Source organism: Xenopus laevis, chromosome 2L (genome assembly GCF_017654675.1).
Source record: "Xenopus laevis strain J_2021 chromosome 2L, Xenopus_laevis_v10.1, whole genome shotgun sequence".
In the NCBI taxonomy this organism is placed as follows: Eukaryota; Metazoa; Chordata; class Amphibia; order Anura; family Pipidae; genus Xenopus; species Xenopus laevis.
In genome coordinates, this window is record NC_054373.1 from 152,668,831 (window position 1) to 152,686,321 (window position 17,491).

General features: G+C 38.3%; 1 protein-coding gene across 2 annotated transcripts in view; it reads right to left on the bottom strand.

Moving 5' to 3' along the window:
- pde1b.L (phosphodiesterase 1B L homeolog) overlaps positions 1 to 17,491 on the bottom strand; it is a 191,491-nt gene that overhangs the window by 70,610 nt on the left and 103,390 nt on the right. The window contains exon 1 of one of the 2 annotated variants that reach the window (XM_018247537.2): positions 13,315 to 13,544. The exons of the other annotated variant lie outside the window; for it this stretch is intronic. Within the exon in view, the coding sequence (XP_018103026.2) occupies positions 13,315 to 13,454 (140 nt within the window). The 5' untranslated portion in view covers positions 13,455 to 13,544. Of the gene's footprint in view, positions 1 to 13,314; positions 13,545 to 17,491 lie in introns of those variants that run through there. 2 annotated transcript variants of the gene reach the window in all.

Below are 17,491 nucleotides of genomic sequence, written 5' to 3' on the forward strand. Positions count from 1 at the left end.
CATTTTTTAGTAGCAGTATGCACAAAATGTCGCTGTCTTAAATATATTGATAATGGGTTGAGTGCAGAGGACTCTTGTATTTGACTATATGTATTTTGTGGTCACAGCCTCATTGCACCCCCGCCTAATGGTTTTAAAAAATAGTGGTGAGCACAACTTTCCCTTGTTTGTTATATATATATATATATATATATATATACTTTCCCTGCCTGCTCTCCTCTATCTAATTGTGTGCCAACTGCCCACTTTATAAAATCCAACTAGGATAGCCACTGTCTTGAAAAATATTGGCTTTCCAGGAAGAAAGTCACCACTGCTGCAAGCCAACCTTAAATACATTTAGGGAATCTCTCAACTCCTAAAAGGGCATTCCAAAGCCTTACCACCCATTAAATATTAATGGGTGGCCTCTTGTCGTTTGTTCTATTGTAACTGTAGGTTTACTAAAGGGGAAATAATATGAATAAAAGCTGTAACACAAAACTTCAGTCAATATACACAGAATTACAATATAGACATCACCATTTCTTTGAATAAGTACATTCCCTTAGAGGTGCTAGAAAGTGTTAGACTACAGTGATGATTCAGGAATACCACTTAACTCTGTTGCACCCAAAGTCCTTGTCAGTTGTATTTATACTGGGTTTTTATCATTGTACAGTATTGTAGATGGGGCTTAAACTTTGTCTTAGTGAGGAAAAATATGGACATCTGAAAATACAATTTCTTTTCATTAACATCTAATGCTTGTCAGTTGTCAGAATAGTGCATCTGTGAAACTGAATCTTTGCTTCAAATCTCCAAGACCCTACAAGTCTTCCAGAAATAGTCTTAAGTTCAGTTCATAAATGTGTTCTCCTAAGGCTCAATCCTAGGAGAATTGTTACAAATCACTTGGCACTGTGCACTATTGGTATTATCTGTACAGCGGTCACCTCAAATCAAGGCCATTTCTATGTAAGTCATACCCAATGCAACATGATTGGAGACCATTCCATAAGTTCTTGCTACAGCAATAAAACGATGACAAACCTAGTTAGTATAAGGTGATACCTTCCTACTGTTTAAGAATCTGATAATTTTCTGTAATGTGTAGAGCAAGGCTGGATGGCCCAGGTGTTTAGATAATCCTAAAAAGGAGGGCTTCTCATACATCTGCCTCTCTGTAATTATGAGAGTCTTCTAAAGTAAATGCATTCCAATGGCAATAAAGGACTGAAAGGAGTTGTAGATCAGCAATAGCTGGAGACTCCGAAGATGAAGAGTCTTTCATTAGAGAAAGCATGAAGGCATAAGACATTGTGAGCATTATTTTTCAGGTTGGGATGCATTAAATGCTTACTTATAGAAAGATATAATGAGCACAGGAATTTGCTAATGGTTCAGCTAGTGGGAAAGCAGAAAGATTTTTTGTGCTAGAAACCCCTGCTGATTCCGGCTTTCTGCCAAATCTAAAAGGAAATGGGAATTCACATCAGAAAGTGTTTCTGTCATTTCTCTCTCTGCTGCAGTGGCCTTTTAGAAAAAAAAGCCATTTGTGAAAAATGTTTTGGGCTGTTTATACCTTTGATTTTAATCAAATTAAACATAATAGAAAGGTAAATGACATTGCCTTAATAGATGCCTGTAGAGTAACAGCTTCTCTTTTTAGACCTGCTCACTGTGTTACTGCTGTTCTAGCATCAGTACGAAGCAGTTCTATTAACTTGTATTATAAAGAGATTAAGTAAATGTTTTGTTGCCGTAGTGTTTTATTTTTAAATGCAGCAGCAAGCCCTTAACTTCCTATTGTATAGAGTTTAGAGTTCTTTATCGAAACCACATCACCAAAACTCATAAAAGACAGAAACAAAGACTTCAAGTTAACAAAAACAATAAACGTTTATAAAAACAGCAATGTTTGATTGTACTTCCCTGATACAGGAGTTAGGAGAGGGTAACTATCACCATGTGGTAAATGATGTAGAGTGTAGAGTGGTGCACAAGGTTGGAGGTCTGGGTGGAACCAAAATGTCCAGAAAATGACTAAAAAAACCCAGATGAGAATCAGCCCCCTCTGGAAGTAGAGACCTTTCATTAACTAAATATTCCTCCTTGCCTCTACCAACTAAAGAAAATTTAATGGAAACTGGAAAAACATAATCAGTTACCATTTAAAGAAGGAAAGTTATAATTACTGGACAGTGGCAATTTGTTAGCTTATTGCTTATAATCACTTACACCGGCTGATGGTCCTTTTGACTGAAAAATGCACCATCTTGGAATACTACTGTAGGAGAGCCATGTCACCATCATCTTCTGCAGACCAGGGGTCCCTTGCACCCTGACCCACTTACACGCTATGCACTGTGAGCATGAAGAGTGAAAAGCTGATCTTTGAAAGAAAAGGAAAGCTTTTTGCTTTAAAGTAGGATGACCCAGGACTGAACAAGGCTCATCAAGATGGAAGAAGACAGTGAAGTGGTGCTCCTATAGTAGTGCAGTTATCAGAACACAGTAGCACCAGACCAGAGTCTCGGGTAAGCAATAATTATCACAGCAGAGGGCCCTGTGCATTATTCATTTATCATAAATAGTGATGGGTGAATTTATTCGCCAGGCGCGAATTTGCGGCGAATTCCCCACCGGTGAATAAATCCACATAACTGCCGCGAAAATTTGCCAGCGAAAATTCACCGGCGTCCAAGAAAAACGTACACCGGCGTCCAAAAAAAACGGACGCCGGCTTCAAAAACGACACGCCGGCGCAGTTTCGCAAATTTTTCAGGTGAAGCAAGCGCCCCAAATTCGCCCATCACTAATCATAAAAATACTATTCTAATTATTAGCAGTAATATAATTAGAGCAGTAGGAAGTCAGCACTCTCTGTCTTCCAGTCCCTATAGGCCAATCCCCTCCTATTTCTCTCTTTCTCTCTCTACCAGTCTTTATCCTTTGCCCATATAAATGTGCCACTCATTCCTCTTTATGTAAATTTAGTGTTACTTATTTATATAAGGTAATCATGAGAGAGTAGGTAGGGTCCATAGACTACAATCAACCTGGGGCCCATTGGTGCAGAAGGTGGAATTCAAGTAGATCTTAAACTAAAATACTATGGAATTCAAGTCAAGTTGTATTGAAAATCCAAGTACAGGGAAGCCATTCATGATAGGTGCTTTTATCCTCCACTTCTGTGTACTGTAGGAGTGCCAGTGCACCCACCCAGTCTGCTACGATGAATTGTGCCCAAATACATGCAAGGAAACTTTGGAATTACTACAAGCCCCATGGCAGGCTGTTTTAATAGCCAATTAGCAATTAGTGGAAATAGAAAAAAACCTACGTTGTGTATTTTGCTATCAATAGAGATGTGCAGAAACAAATGCCGCATAACCTCTGTAGCAGGGGAAGAACTAAGTAGCATTTAGGGGTCTCTGCCTCCCCTTTCTCTTTAGCTGCACACAGGAAAGAAAAGAGAGCCAGCCGCAGCCCAGCTGCTACTTACAACTATTTAATTTAATTATGATTTGAGCTCAGCTCAGTTAAAAGGTCAGTGCCAAAGACGATTAAAAATAATGACACATGATGTGTGTGCAGCCTTGCTTTCCGAAGCGCTGCGCTATTTCCATTTAATATTTCAGACAATGATATTTCTTTTTAACAAAGATGTTTCATAGTGCAAACTTTATAGTGGACCTGCTTATTGACAAGAAGCTGACATGGAAAAGACCAGTGAGTTAATAGCGCATATATAGGGAAACTGTATGTTATTTTTCACTAAACTCTTGTGGTTATGTAATAAATGGCACAAACAACTGTCCTGTCTCCTGTTTCCAAACTGTGTGCAAATGCACCTATTGCCATTGGGAAGCCCAGGAACCACAGCCACCTCAAAGGTGGTGATAGCACCAGGGTTCTGACAGCAGCCAATCAGCACACTGTGCGTAAAGAATCATGCACAATGCCATTTTCATGCAGGGCACTGGCAATTACACAATCCCAACACTGCAAATTTTCCATGAAGTTGGTGACATGCAGTTGACACCTTGCAGTGGCAGTCAGGGTCTACTACATTACAGAATGGCCAATTCTAAGCAACTTTTTAGTTGGCCTTCATATTTTTTATAGTTTTTGCATTATTTGCCTTCTTCTGACTCTTTCCAGCTTTCAAATGGGGGTCACTAACTGAATATTGAAATTGCAAGCTGGGGAGCTGCTGAATAAAAAGCTCAATAACTCAAAAACCATCAATAACAAAAATTTAAAGCCAATCACAAATTCTTTCAGAATATCACTCTTTGCATCATACTAATTTAAAGGTGAACAATCCCTTTAAGACACAAATGGTGGAAGAACTAATAAAGGGTTCTGGTTTGGGCATGACGGGGGCAGCAAGGGGCAAAGTGCAACAAAAAAGGAAGGAAACGTGTTTGGGGGAGCTTACAGTGAAGATGCTACACAGGTTAAAAATATGAAATACCGACCAATGAAACCAAGTCAAAATGTTTGATTATTTAGTGATCAGATCAGATTCAGATTATATTCTGGTCGTCAGCTGTTTTACTAAAGATTCAGCCACATCAGATTGCAGTTGGTCGCATATGTAGCAAACATGTCCCAATGTGCAAGTCTTTTAACAATAATTGACCACCCAAACTGCAAAGTGTGGTTAAAATGTTAAACGTAAAGTAGAATGTACGACTAATAAGAATGTTATTGGTTATGGCTAAAGCTTGTGGTATCCATCTAAGTCAAAGTACTGATAACAGTAGATAATAAAGAGCTTATATATCGTAAAACACACAGGCTATGAGTAAACACAATTATTGGCATTGAAACCATAGGATAATGAACGATAACCTCAAGATTCACAGATCATAGGTGACCAAAGCAGCATGTTAATAAGATTACATTCACTTTTCCAATTATACAAAATTAAAAAGGACATATTATGGCCATTTACCACCAATATGGGCAAATGCCTTTAGGTCCAAGTACTGCTTCTTCCAGCTCACATTACAGGAACCAAGCAAAAGGAACCAAGAAAAGACAATATCACATATATATGTGGGAGGAAATTACTTTTCATGTATTACACAAAGAGACTCCCAGCCAGGCTAACAAAGCCTCACACAGATGTACAATGGAGATACCCAATCTGCAAGATTTATCATAAGCTAAAGAACAATAAAAAGATATTGCAGATGGCAATATGGATTCTTTCTGCCACATTATTGCAGAGGGTAATCAAGGCAGGAGCATGTAGCACCTGTGTCCTTGCAGAATACACAGAGAGGGATCTATTAATTAATTAATAATTTAATATTTAGACAGATTTAGAAAAATTTTAATACTTTAGACAGATTGCGATATGTGATGCTTCATTCTACATTCCACTGATCTTTTACCTATTGAAGCAATTTCATTTTTATTTACAAATAATAAACATCCATCACAAGTCACCCAGTAAAAGAATTGTATGATTATAATGAACTTCATGTCAAAACAAAACTGCACAGGTATGAGACCTGTTATCCAGAATGCTCAGATCTTTCCATACTTCATACCTTAAGTCTACTAGAAAATCATGGAAACATTAAATAAACCCTTAAGGCTGGTGTTGTTTCCAATAAACATTAATTATATCTTAGTTGGGATTAAGTACAAGGTACTGTTTCATTATTACAGAGGAAAAGGAAATCATTTTTAAAAAAATTGGATTAATCGGATAAAATAGAGTCTATGGGAGACGGCCTTTCTGTAATTCTGAACTTTCTGGATAATGGGTTTCCGGATAACGGATCCCATACCTGTATTAATATAAAAAGATAAAACATACTGTATCTTTTACAGGTTCGGTCAGTCCAGTGATCCAGTGATTATTTGTGAAGCAAATAGACAATTGCTCAACAGCATTTCATTTAGACTTGGCTGTTGATTCTACAAACCCATTAAAGGAGAACTAAACCCTAAAATGTCAACCCCCCTAACCTACATAGACCCCCCTCCCTTCTCTCCCCAGCCTAGCTGCTACCCCGGGCAAATGCCCCATAGTCTTCACTTACCCCTCCGTGCAGATTCTGTCCAGCGAAGTTTACGGGCACCATCTTCAACCGCTTCGATAATCTTCGGAATGAGACTGGCGCTTCGGCAATTTTCGTGAGTTTCAGCGCATGTGCAGTTGTCGCAATAAAAAAAATGGTCCAACTGCACATACGCCGATACGCCGGTCTCATTTCGAAGATTACCAAAAGGAAGAAGATGGCTGCCATGAACTCCGCTGGACAGAATCTGAACGGAGTAGTAAGTAAAGAGTTAGGGGCATTTGCCAGGGTAGCAGCTAGGCTGGGGGGAGGAGGGAGGGGGGTCTATGTAGGGTAGGGGTTGGGTTCTCCTTTTAAGTGCTGAAGGACAACAACACATGGACTGGATCTTAAGGGATATGGCATTGTGGGTGCAAATGCCTGCATCCTGCTGTGGGTCAATGGAATCAGTTGGAAACAAGGGAAGTCACCTTGCAGCCAGTTATTATCTGCTAATGCAGTGCTCCATTGCCCTAGACAACATTTAAAAAATATTCTCACTGTGAGGAGTGATTTAGAAAAAAACATGTCTTTTTTATTGTCTTTTATATAAGAATCCAACAGTTTTAATAAAGCAGCTTCTTATAGAGGCTGACCATATTGCATCGTATTGTCCTGTGTATGGGTCAAAAACCCCAAAATATATCTGGTGAAATATTTATTGGGCTGGCTGCAAAATACTAACATATAAGGCCTGGCTAAAATAAGATGCTTGTTTGGTAACCTTCTAAAGCAAATAGATCTTCCCATTCATGTCCAGCTTTAATGGCTAGATAGTTAAAAAGGAGAAAGATACAGACTAGTCAGGACACTACTTTTAGATTGTAAGCTCTTCTGGGTAAGGACCCTCTTCAGTTACTGCTTGCAAGGTATGTTATTCTGTATGATCTTTATATAAGTGACAAGTGATTCAGAATATGTTGGCGCTCAACATGTTAAGAATAATAATAATAATAATTAGGAATGAACAGCAGACAGAGTAGTGTCATCGACAGCATCTGTCACTTGTCTCACTCTACCAAAAAAAGATGTTCTTTCTCATTGAGCAGCACCTTGTCACTCCCTACAATATGAGGAGAAAATCGGAGAAGAGTTTAGTAAAAACTGTGGCAAATCCCAGCTTTCTGCAAAACACTTGCTATATTTTCTCCACCATATATAAGTACATGGGAAAGGTGCAAAAGTGCAAAATATGAGCCAGAAAAGTGCTTGTGTTTGGCATCACTGAATCCAAAGGGCTGATAGGTTGGTGGCATTTCCCCCCTGTAATGCTCCACTTAAATATCATTCAACAGTAGGGGGAACTGGGTATACAAGGCACTGGTAAACCCTGAAACTACTTCCTTCCTATGACAGCAAGGCACAGCCTACACTGCTTAATGGTGGATGAACAAGTGTTCTGTGTATGGGTCTCCCCCCGGATGAACAATCACCATTTGCAAAATTAGCATCCAAAACACCCCTCATCCCAGCAAATGGTAATGTGAAATAAGGTTTCCAAATGTTAAGACTGGATCATTATCACCTCAAAGACATGGGTTAGATGACATTTATGTGGATGTATCTGCTGCTACCATAGCTATACCCATTTAGTTATACCCATCTCTAGATAAGAGCCTCAGAATATTTGATTATTATCAGTGCCAACATATTCCATGGTACTGTAAACTAAGGAGAGTATCAAATTCCATATTCTAATTTTAGTATCAGAAACAATGCCTACAGCTAATGAAAGGAAAAGGTAATACTGTTCCAATGGAGGGCACTTAAAACAAGACACAAACCTATTGTGGCAATAAAAGGTTAAAGACATCCTCACTCTGCCACCAGGATCTTCTCAGACGAGCACTGAAGTCATATAAAATGTTTAAAGGACTTCCATTCCCCCTCTGAGCTCCAGTGCTACAGACAAGCCATTTTTAATGAAAGTCTCATTATCTCTTCATCCCCCCAGGTGCAAATAAATGAAGCACAGGACCCCTGCAAGTCGCTGTCTCTTCTTACCTTCTGATTGGATATGAGAGCTTTCTGCTAAAATATCACTCTTCCTTTGAAATCCTGTCCTTCTACATACTGTATGAAATAAGCAATGCAAAACACAGTAGACACTGTATACAGATATAAGGATCAGACTAATGTAGTACAACAATGCAGTTTTGTCCCAGTCCAGCCTCAGCGACAAAAAGCCAAATAACCGTAATTATTGCAGCACATTTCAAGCAAAGTCTAATTGGTTGCTATGGGCTATTTGTTACATACTAAAAGAGGACCGTTATCTGAACTAAGAAATCTCTGCCACTTCTGTTTAGAATTTATAACACAAGAGGGTAAGGGAGATTGTAGCCAGGGAGCCTATGAAACAATGGTGACATAGCCAAAATTATCTGCAAGCTAAGAAAGAATCATCTTCATGATAGCTAGTGGAGAAAATAAAATATAAAAATATTAACGGTTGCCTCTTAAAGGACATGTAAAGTCTAAGATAGAATAATGCTAGTAATGCTGTATTTTGTATACTAAATATAAACATGAACTTACTGCACCACAAGCCTAATCAAACAAATAATTTATGCTTTCAAAGTTGGCTACAGGGGGTCACCATCTTGTAACTTGGTTAAACATCTTTGCAAGACTAAGACTGTGCACATGCTCAGTGTGGTCTGGGCTGCTTAGGGATCATCATAAACAAAGCTGCTTGAGTTCTGCATGGCTGGGAAGTAAGGCGGGGGCTCCCCCTGCAGTTCATAAGTATGATTGTTTCCCTGCTCAGCAGTTAGGGACCGTCTGACAATTCCTATCCACAGCAGTAAATGAAGGAAGAATTTCACTGCATACAGTCAGGTTTCTTATAAAAACGGTACACATTTTTTAATTAAAGTATATTGGAGATAGGTTTCTTTTTCAGCAAAGAAAGTAAAAATGGGATTTTATTTTTTTGCCTTTACATGCCCTTTAAAGGGATACTACAGTATATCCCCTTGTTCAGCATGAGTGCAATGAATAGGGCTTATGCTGAACATACTTTTTTCCTATTCTTTCAATATATGGATTTTGTTATTTCCTGAGTTTACAGGGTGAACAGGGAAATTGAAGCTACTCTATGTTTGGGTCTTGCAAGGTAGATAATAAGATTAGCAGTGCACATGAAGTCATCCTGCTTACATAACAGTCACAGCAAATGGTGAAGGGAGAGGGTCGCATACTAGTAATCTAAGTACCTACCTTTCAAGAACCAAATGTAGAATAGCTTCTATTTTATTGTATGCCATTTTTAGCTCAAGAAATAACAATAACCACTGTAATTAAAACAATAATCAAAAAGTATAATCAGTAGAATTCCTATTCATTGCACTCATGTTGAACAAGCTCGTTAATACCCCCTTTTCCTCGTTAAATACAAAGGAAAATAAAAAGTGATGGTATAACTGTCTTTTAAATCAGAATAAACTCCATCTCAGTAGCTGCTGACCCTTATGTCAACTCCCAGTGCCCTTGGGCAAATTATTTACTCCTCTTGTGCCTTAGGTTCCAAACAGTTACATTCTATGCACTACCATATTGGGATTCATTATTAATTGTGCAGTCTGTACAGTTAGAATCCCAGTGCAATGCTGAAAATAATAATTCCCTCTGAGTTCATCCCTGTGGTATAGGTTATCACAGTGACAATAAAAAGAGAAGCTCGTCTAATCTTACTTGTAATAAAAAATTAATGGGCGCCAAAAGAAGCTTTAATGGGTTTATAGCGGAAGCATTGTACACACCAGATGGATCCTATGAAATGCCCAACAAGAATACAGCTATTCCTGGTCAGGCCATTGTGTTGCTAGCACAAAAGCAAGTGAAGAAGGATAATGCATGGCAGGTTGAGGCTTGAAGATAAGACCTGCTGAAAACCAAAGAGTTGCCAGTTATTGCTGACAAGGCGACACACATGACGACACACTTTATAACTTGGATTTATCCTCCAAAAAACAAAAAGAAATATCATTAAATGCAAAACAATGTCCAGAATTAAATATATTACACACGTTTTGGTGCCATCAAATAGGTGCTTTGACAATGAAGACTCGTTTATTCAGGAGTGCAAAGCACTCCAATGTTTTTTTTTTACTGACAATACAACAATCTTTCCCAGAATTCTAATGTTCATACACCATCTTCAATCAGGCCCGCCAATGTTGCTTTAATTTGTGTCTACGAGATAAAGGGTGGCAAAGGGTTGCTTGACACAAGTATAATGAACGCAGGTAGGTGCAAGCACTTGGTGTTGTGTACGGCATTTTAAATGGATGTAATTCTATGCCTAGCACTAAGCTTATTTAAAGGTATGTTTCTCTGTGAGTCAGAGCATATGCGGCACATTTCAACCAAGTATTAGCAGGGTGGGGATTTCTCTGCACCATTGGATAAAAACACCACATGTGACGTTAGCCTTAATGCTAGTAAATGAGACATGTCATGTTATATAGTATCATTGAAATCAAAATCAATCTACAAAGAAAGAGATAAACACTTGCCTGAGCCAAGTTTGTGTTTGGAATCCTGTCAAAAATGCTGAGATTTATTTCCAGTCTAGAGTCTGGATTACATTTGTGGCATTGGACTGTAACAAACCAGCATAAAAATATAATATTTAAGTCAACAGGTTTTAGTTCTTCCCCATACCTTAAATGAACGTGGCTCTTGTCACAGTCCTTTAAATTGTCCTCAATTTCAAATCAAGACGCTAACCACAATCTCATTTTAATGATTCAATGTACTCAGCACATACCGGAAACTACAAAACTCTCACATTGATTTAATATCCCATTTATGTACCTAAAATGACAATGTCACTTGCAGCAATATGGGGTTTTTAGCTGTACCAAGCAGTGATTACTATTCTGTAAGTAAAAAATCAATAGTGAAAAAGCCTTTACAGAAGAACTTTCACGAAAACAATAGTGTAATTTAAGCTTCATCTCACAGGAACAAGATTTATACTTCCACATATTGACGCTTTTGTTTTAATGATATTTTTCTTTGAATCCCTAGAACATTAGAACTGTGTAACCTATGTATGAAGAGTTTTTATCTAAAATGTTCATGCGGACACCAATGCTTTCTGGTAGTGGAACAATACATTTTCTTTTCCCACTTGTGCAGCCACCATCAAGCTCTGTTGAACTGGTGAACTAGTGAAAGGTACGGTGGAACTTCATATTACAACTTTCACTTATGTTCTATTCACTTTTGATACAATACAGGCACAGTCATTGAAAATGCAAGTTCCCAGGAGTGAGAAAAACTATATGGATACTAAATTCTGTTGTTTGAGCAAATGAGTCTTGCAGAGTTGGCACATAAAGTCCCTTTGGTCAGCAATACTCTCATCAACTGCAGAGAAGCCATTTTTGCTAAGATTTGGAAGGGTTGAGTAGCAAGTCAGGGCCCTGTTTGCAGAAACATTTGCAGTGTGCCAGTGCTGGTGGCCACTCAGAAACTCCACAATTAGCAATTTTACTTATGGTACTAATGCCCGCATCCAAATGCCCTGGTGGATGCATTTGAGAATCCCTGATATATTATACTAATGCAATATGTTGGGATACTATCACATGATGATAGTGCTAGAGGGGAGTAGCAGGATTTATGCATGGTCCAATAGAATATCTAAAAATATCCTCTAAAATAGGAAACTGAAAAAGTTTCTTGAGGCAAAATGTTAAAAAAGTCCCATAGCATAATCTATAAATAGCGCTTGGATGTTGATGTTGATCAGTGGAAAAATGCCTCTGAACTCCTAAACCCATCCTGTGAAGTGAGATTAGATCTGGCTCTAAAAAATTGTCATGCAATCTCAAAAGGCTTAATCCTTGTGCCATGCTTATAATGTATAAATGTGTTCTGACTTCCCTATATGATTTATCACATGGGTGTGAAGTGTAAAAAATAGGTGCAAAATGCAATGTTTTTGTCCACAATTAGCCTGATAATTGCATTGCTACATAGTTAAGTTGGGTTGAAAAAAGACTATAAAGTTCAACCCCTTCAAATGAAATTCAGCACACATACCTACACACACACTCCCACACCAACCCCGTGCTGAGAATCTACATATAGGTCCTAGTTGCAATTACATCTCCTGTTCGCCACCCAACAGTATTAATGCTGCTGTTTTGTTCCCTAAATGGAGCACAAACAGCTGCATGTCCTGCCAGTGTTGCATGTAGAAGGGACGGGACCTGGGCATGCCAGGGGACATAAGTTGTTCCAAAGCCTTGTACCTGAAGCTTACTCAAGGAAAGTGTTCCATAGCTCCATTGCTGTTTCCAGGAGTGTTGCACTGAGCATCTTGTAACTAATGTGTTAATTAAAGTTACACCCCCCCCACACACAAGGGCACAAAGTGTAGTTGCCTTACTCTAGTGCAGCATCCTCAGGACTCATTAAGAGGTTATAATCTTTTTTGTACGGGGCAAAAGGTGGCCTATATGGGCGTATAAAAGCTGCCAACAGACAAAATCAGCAACTTATTGGCCAGTGTATGGGGCCCTTTGATGTGTATCAGCCAGATATTGATCGTGCAGGTTTAAAAATCCTGTCGGATAGAGAACTGCATTGGTTCGTTGATGTGGTCCTTGCACCAACCCCCTGCATTGTGATCTGATTGTTGGGCCCTAGGGCCCCCAACCAAATCAGCCCGATATCACACACTCTAGGTGGGTAATATCCACTCGTTTTGCGACCTCACCAAAGGACCAAATCTGCCCATTTATGGCCACCATAAGTGTGATTCTGTGTAACTGTTTTGGATTTGTTTTACTGCAATATGGTCAGGCCAATTTTGCCCTAATAATGTGCCTTTTTAAATAATTTCACTGTTGGTGAGGCTCTGATCTGAAGGTGATATCAGAGGTATCAGAATGTGGTATTTTGTTAGTTATTGATTTGGTGTCATTGAACAACCCCCCTCATTAGACAATCTTGGATCGCTACCCATTAAAGGTTTAAGCATTATTACTTTGTGGTTGTAGCCTCAGTTTGTTTTTTTGTTATTTATGATTTTTAATGACTATAAAATATATAGATGTATTAAGTGAACAGTGAAAATATATAATAATAAGCATCCCAAACAATGCCATGTATACCAGATTTTAAAATAAACCTACAACCCAGCTACCACTGTCATGAATTTACAGAGAAGATTAGAAGTCATCTTCAAATATTAACTTCAAGCTGTCCATTTGAGATGATCTCTGCTTACCTGAGAACTGGTATCTGGAGGTGCTTCTTGTGAACCTGAATGACCATGGCTAAGTTCCTACACAGATCCTTTTTTCCTTGTAGGCAGGATTCTAACCTTAATGTTGTGGCCCCAGGCTGTAGCACACTATGGGGCATCATATCTTGAGGGTTCCTCTAGTCCTCCATAGCTACGTCAGTAAGTTCCAGCAGTGCAGAAATATATTTACAGGAAAACTAAAACAGCTGGGTATTTGTCTTTCTATGGAGATGGGAGGGGAAAGAGGGAACGGATAAAGGGAGGGGTAATTACAGATATTAAGCAGCATACTCTGAGAAAGTTACTTTTCTAGTGAAATTCAAGAAGACGCAAGCAAGTTCACAGCAGTATGAGGCTTAGTTTTGTTGAAAGGGTATGTGAAACATTTGCAGAACAATAAATACATGACAGAAATAACAGCAGGCATTTACAGTGTTTGTCCACGTGTGTCTACATTTCTATGAACTTAATAGGAGTTGTAACATTTTTATACAAGTGTATGATTAGGAAGTTCACTCCACAAATAAGTCTTTGAATGGCTGGATAGTGATATCTGTAGAACAGGCAATCTGTGACTATGAATCATACTTTTGGCTTTTTAGATTTCTCCACAAATAGTAAAGGTTTTTTTCTGGTAGGGATAGGTATAACAGCAGACTTCTTGTTGGTGTAGCCTATTTGCATTTCCTCAATATTCATGGAAAATAGATGACACATCTCCCTGTTCCCGACTTGCTCGCAACCCCCTGTCCCCTACTGTTCGCACACCACTCAAAACCCCTTCCACGCAGCCCCACCACTCACACACTTTGTAGACAGTTCCCTAGATTGCCATAACTGGGGACCAGGCAGGCGAGAGATTTAAACAATCTCCTGCCCGGTCCTCAGCTCAGATGCGGCTAGCGGGTTGCAAGACACCACAGGAAATTTGCTGTCCTAGGCCCGGGCCTGTATTGAACCCCCAAAACTGTGGTCTGGACTACTTAAATTTGTGAACTGTGTGAAATTGAATGATCTTACATTCTAAAAATCTGCCCCTGCATTTTAAGAACAACTCTCTCTCTCTCTCTCTCTCTCTCTCTCTCTCTCTCTCTCTCTCTCTCTGTATATATATATATACATCTATAACATAAGTATTTCTTCCTTAAATAGAAATAAAACATTAACTATTAGGAATATAATCTATTTATCGGTCACATGAGACCAAGCCAGAAACAGAAGAGACTCCCTGTTTTTGATTTGACCGGAGGAAGGGAACCAATCTGGAAGCTTGCGCACTTTCACCTGCTAAATAAATTATGTACAGTAGGGTGACTGCCCCCTCTGTTATTACAAATCATGCTAACAGACCCATTTCTGTCAAGAGACTCCCTTCTGCCATATGATATACTCCCTGATAAATTACTTATCCCTCCTCATAGAATAATTTTCCCATTTATTTTGCTGTTTGAGTGACAGAAACAAGACATTTGGTGGGTGTGCGAGTCTCCAGTTAATATAATGAGCCTGCTGTTCAGAGAAAAAGACTACGCTACTTTTCGAGTAGATGATCAGCTCACATACTGGGTTAGGCCTCAGGTTAATCTTGGAGTTCTGCCAACTTGGATCACTGCTAATTTGTTGGAACTGATAATAGACTGCATTATAGCCTATTAAAATGCTGTTATTTAATCTTAAAAATGGCTTTAAAGAAATATATTGCGATATGCAATCAGTGATACGTTAAGTACATGCTTAATGTTGTAAACACATCCAGTACAATTAGAGAACTGAGACGGACAAAGCCTTTCTGTTGCTTGAGCGTGATTAAAGCTCAAAATGCGTCAGATGAATATTCAGTCAAATGAACACAAACACACATCAAGGCAGTTTTGTGTTCTGGCTGTGGCTACTAAGTGCCAAGTGATAATGCAACATCTTAAACAAACTAAGCTGGAACATCAGCTCCTAGATTCAGCTGAAATGGACTGTGGCTCACAAAGAAGAAATAAAACATTTATATTATTTATTCAATTGATAGAAAACATAGATATGATCCTCCAGTGCTAATAGGGTAATATTTTATGACTTTAAATATTGCCTTTTTATGCGACCAGCATTGCTGCCATTGCTTTACGAAATGAATGACATAAAAGCAAAATACACTTATTTTCAATAACTATATGTACTGGTCTTGATACTTATGTCCCTCTACTCTATGGCAGTTTAGGTTCTAGTTTCCCATTATGTTATTGGTCATTATGAGGTTCTACTTTCCTTCTGCCATGATTTTTTATGGTATAGTTTTTATTACTAAATTACACTGTGTACATTGCATGCAATTCATTTTACCATTTACATTTTTTTTGAACCAGTAAGTGTATTTGTTTTAGTTGTAATATTGGTGTGTAGGCAGCCATCTCAGGTCATTTTGCCTGGTCATGTGCTTTCAGAAAGAGGCAGCACTTCACTATGGAACTGCTTTTAGATAAGCTATTTTTTCTCCAACTCAATGTAACTGAAAGAGCAACAGTGGGACTTGAATTTTTACTATTGAGTGCTATTCTCATATCTACAATGGAGCTTACATCTGCTGCTGGGGGGAGGGGTGACATCACTACAACTTGCAGTGCAGCAGTAAAGAGTGACAAGTTTATCAGAGCACAATCACATGACTGGGGGCACCTGGGAAATTGACAACTTTTTAAAATTAAAATAAATCTGTTTCCTCTTTTGAAAATGGATTTCAATGCAGGATTCTGCTGGAGGAGAACTATTAACTGATATATTATCTAAAAAAATAACATTTTCCCATGACAGAATCCCTTTAATGACTATAACAGAACAGGTTCTAACAATGATTTAGGTTCACTGTATCTATAATCAGTTCTTTATGAAAACATTACTCAAATGACCATGAAATGGCTTTGGATTCAGGGCAAAATAAAGAGTACACCCACAATAGCTAACTACAGATTATATGTGATGTGATTACATATTGCGAAATATATCAAAATAATCTGTAGACCAGGCTCCTTTACTAAAGAGATACCTTGCATAACCACATCTAATTCGTTGCTAACAACCCTACACATGCTTATTCATATACAGTATTTAGCAAATTAAATTTCCATTTTCAATCCATCAGAATTGCATAACGCAAAGAAAAAACCTGGGTGACCTAGGGCCAATTTCATTACATAGCATAGGACAGATTTTGTTTATTTACTATATGCTGATGAATTACACAATAATACACCTATTTATTGATGATATTTTAATAATTATGTAGAAAATATTTAATCAATTTCACTTAATATATATCAAAACAGGGTAACTAGAAACGAAAATTAATCAAATCCATGTAAAACTTTGTTAAAATAGGCAGCTCCAGTAATACAGCCTACACCTAAAGAGTTAAAGCAATTTAAGTTCCGATTTCGTGCCAATTACGGCCTCAAGAGAAGAGATTAACTGTTAATTTATAGGTTGGTGACGGTGATTGTCTGCCATCGAGAAGAATTTGCTCCTTTTCTATTGCCTTTAGCCAGCTGCTGGGCTCAAATAAATACTGCGTTTTTTCCTTTATTCTTGCTATTTTTCTCAAGCCTTGGGGTAAATGTTTTTTTTCCTGAGTGAGTTGTCATGATTCAAGATAACATATCATTTTGTTGGATTGCTCCTGTCTTCCTAAAAGGCTCTCTCGCACCAATCTTTATTTTAATTGCTCGAAATGATAACTTCTTACAACAACATTTATCATTTTTTTCAGAACACAAGTCACAAACATGAAAATTGTTCTGCTGCTTCAGCGGTGTTTAGCTGCGGAAATTTTGGCAACAAAGACTGGACTGTGCTATTGTTTGATGTTGAAATTGATCTGATTATTATGTTATGATCATCTATGTTTTCTCTGTTGTATGTCAAGCTATTCAATATACATAAATTTTGGTAAAAGTGAGCTAATGAGGTGAGAGGAAAAGGTGGGAGCTCAGCTATTTTGGCAGTAGTAGAAATAGAGTGAGTAGAGCACAACCATGCTACAGGGAACAGAGACTACCGTTTCACATTTACGATCTGTTTAGCTGTTGGTGAGAAATGAATATGCTTTCTCTGTCCAAACACGTTGATAAATATGCATAACATTAATGGTGAATAATAAAAACCTTAAAGGAGAAGG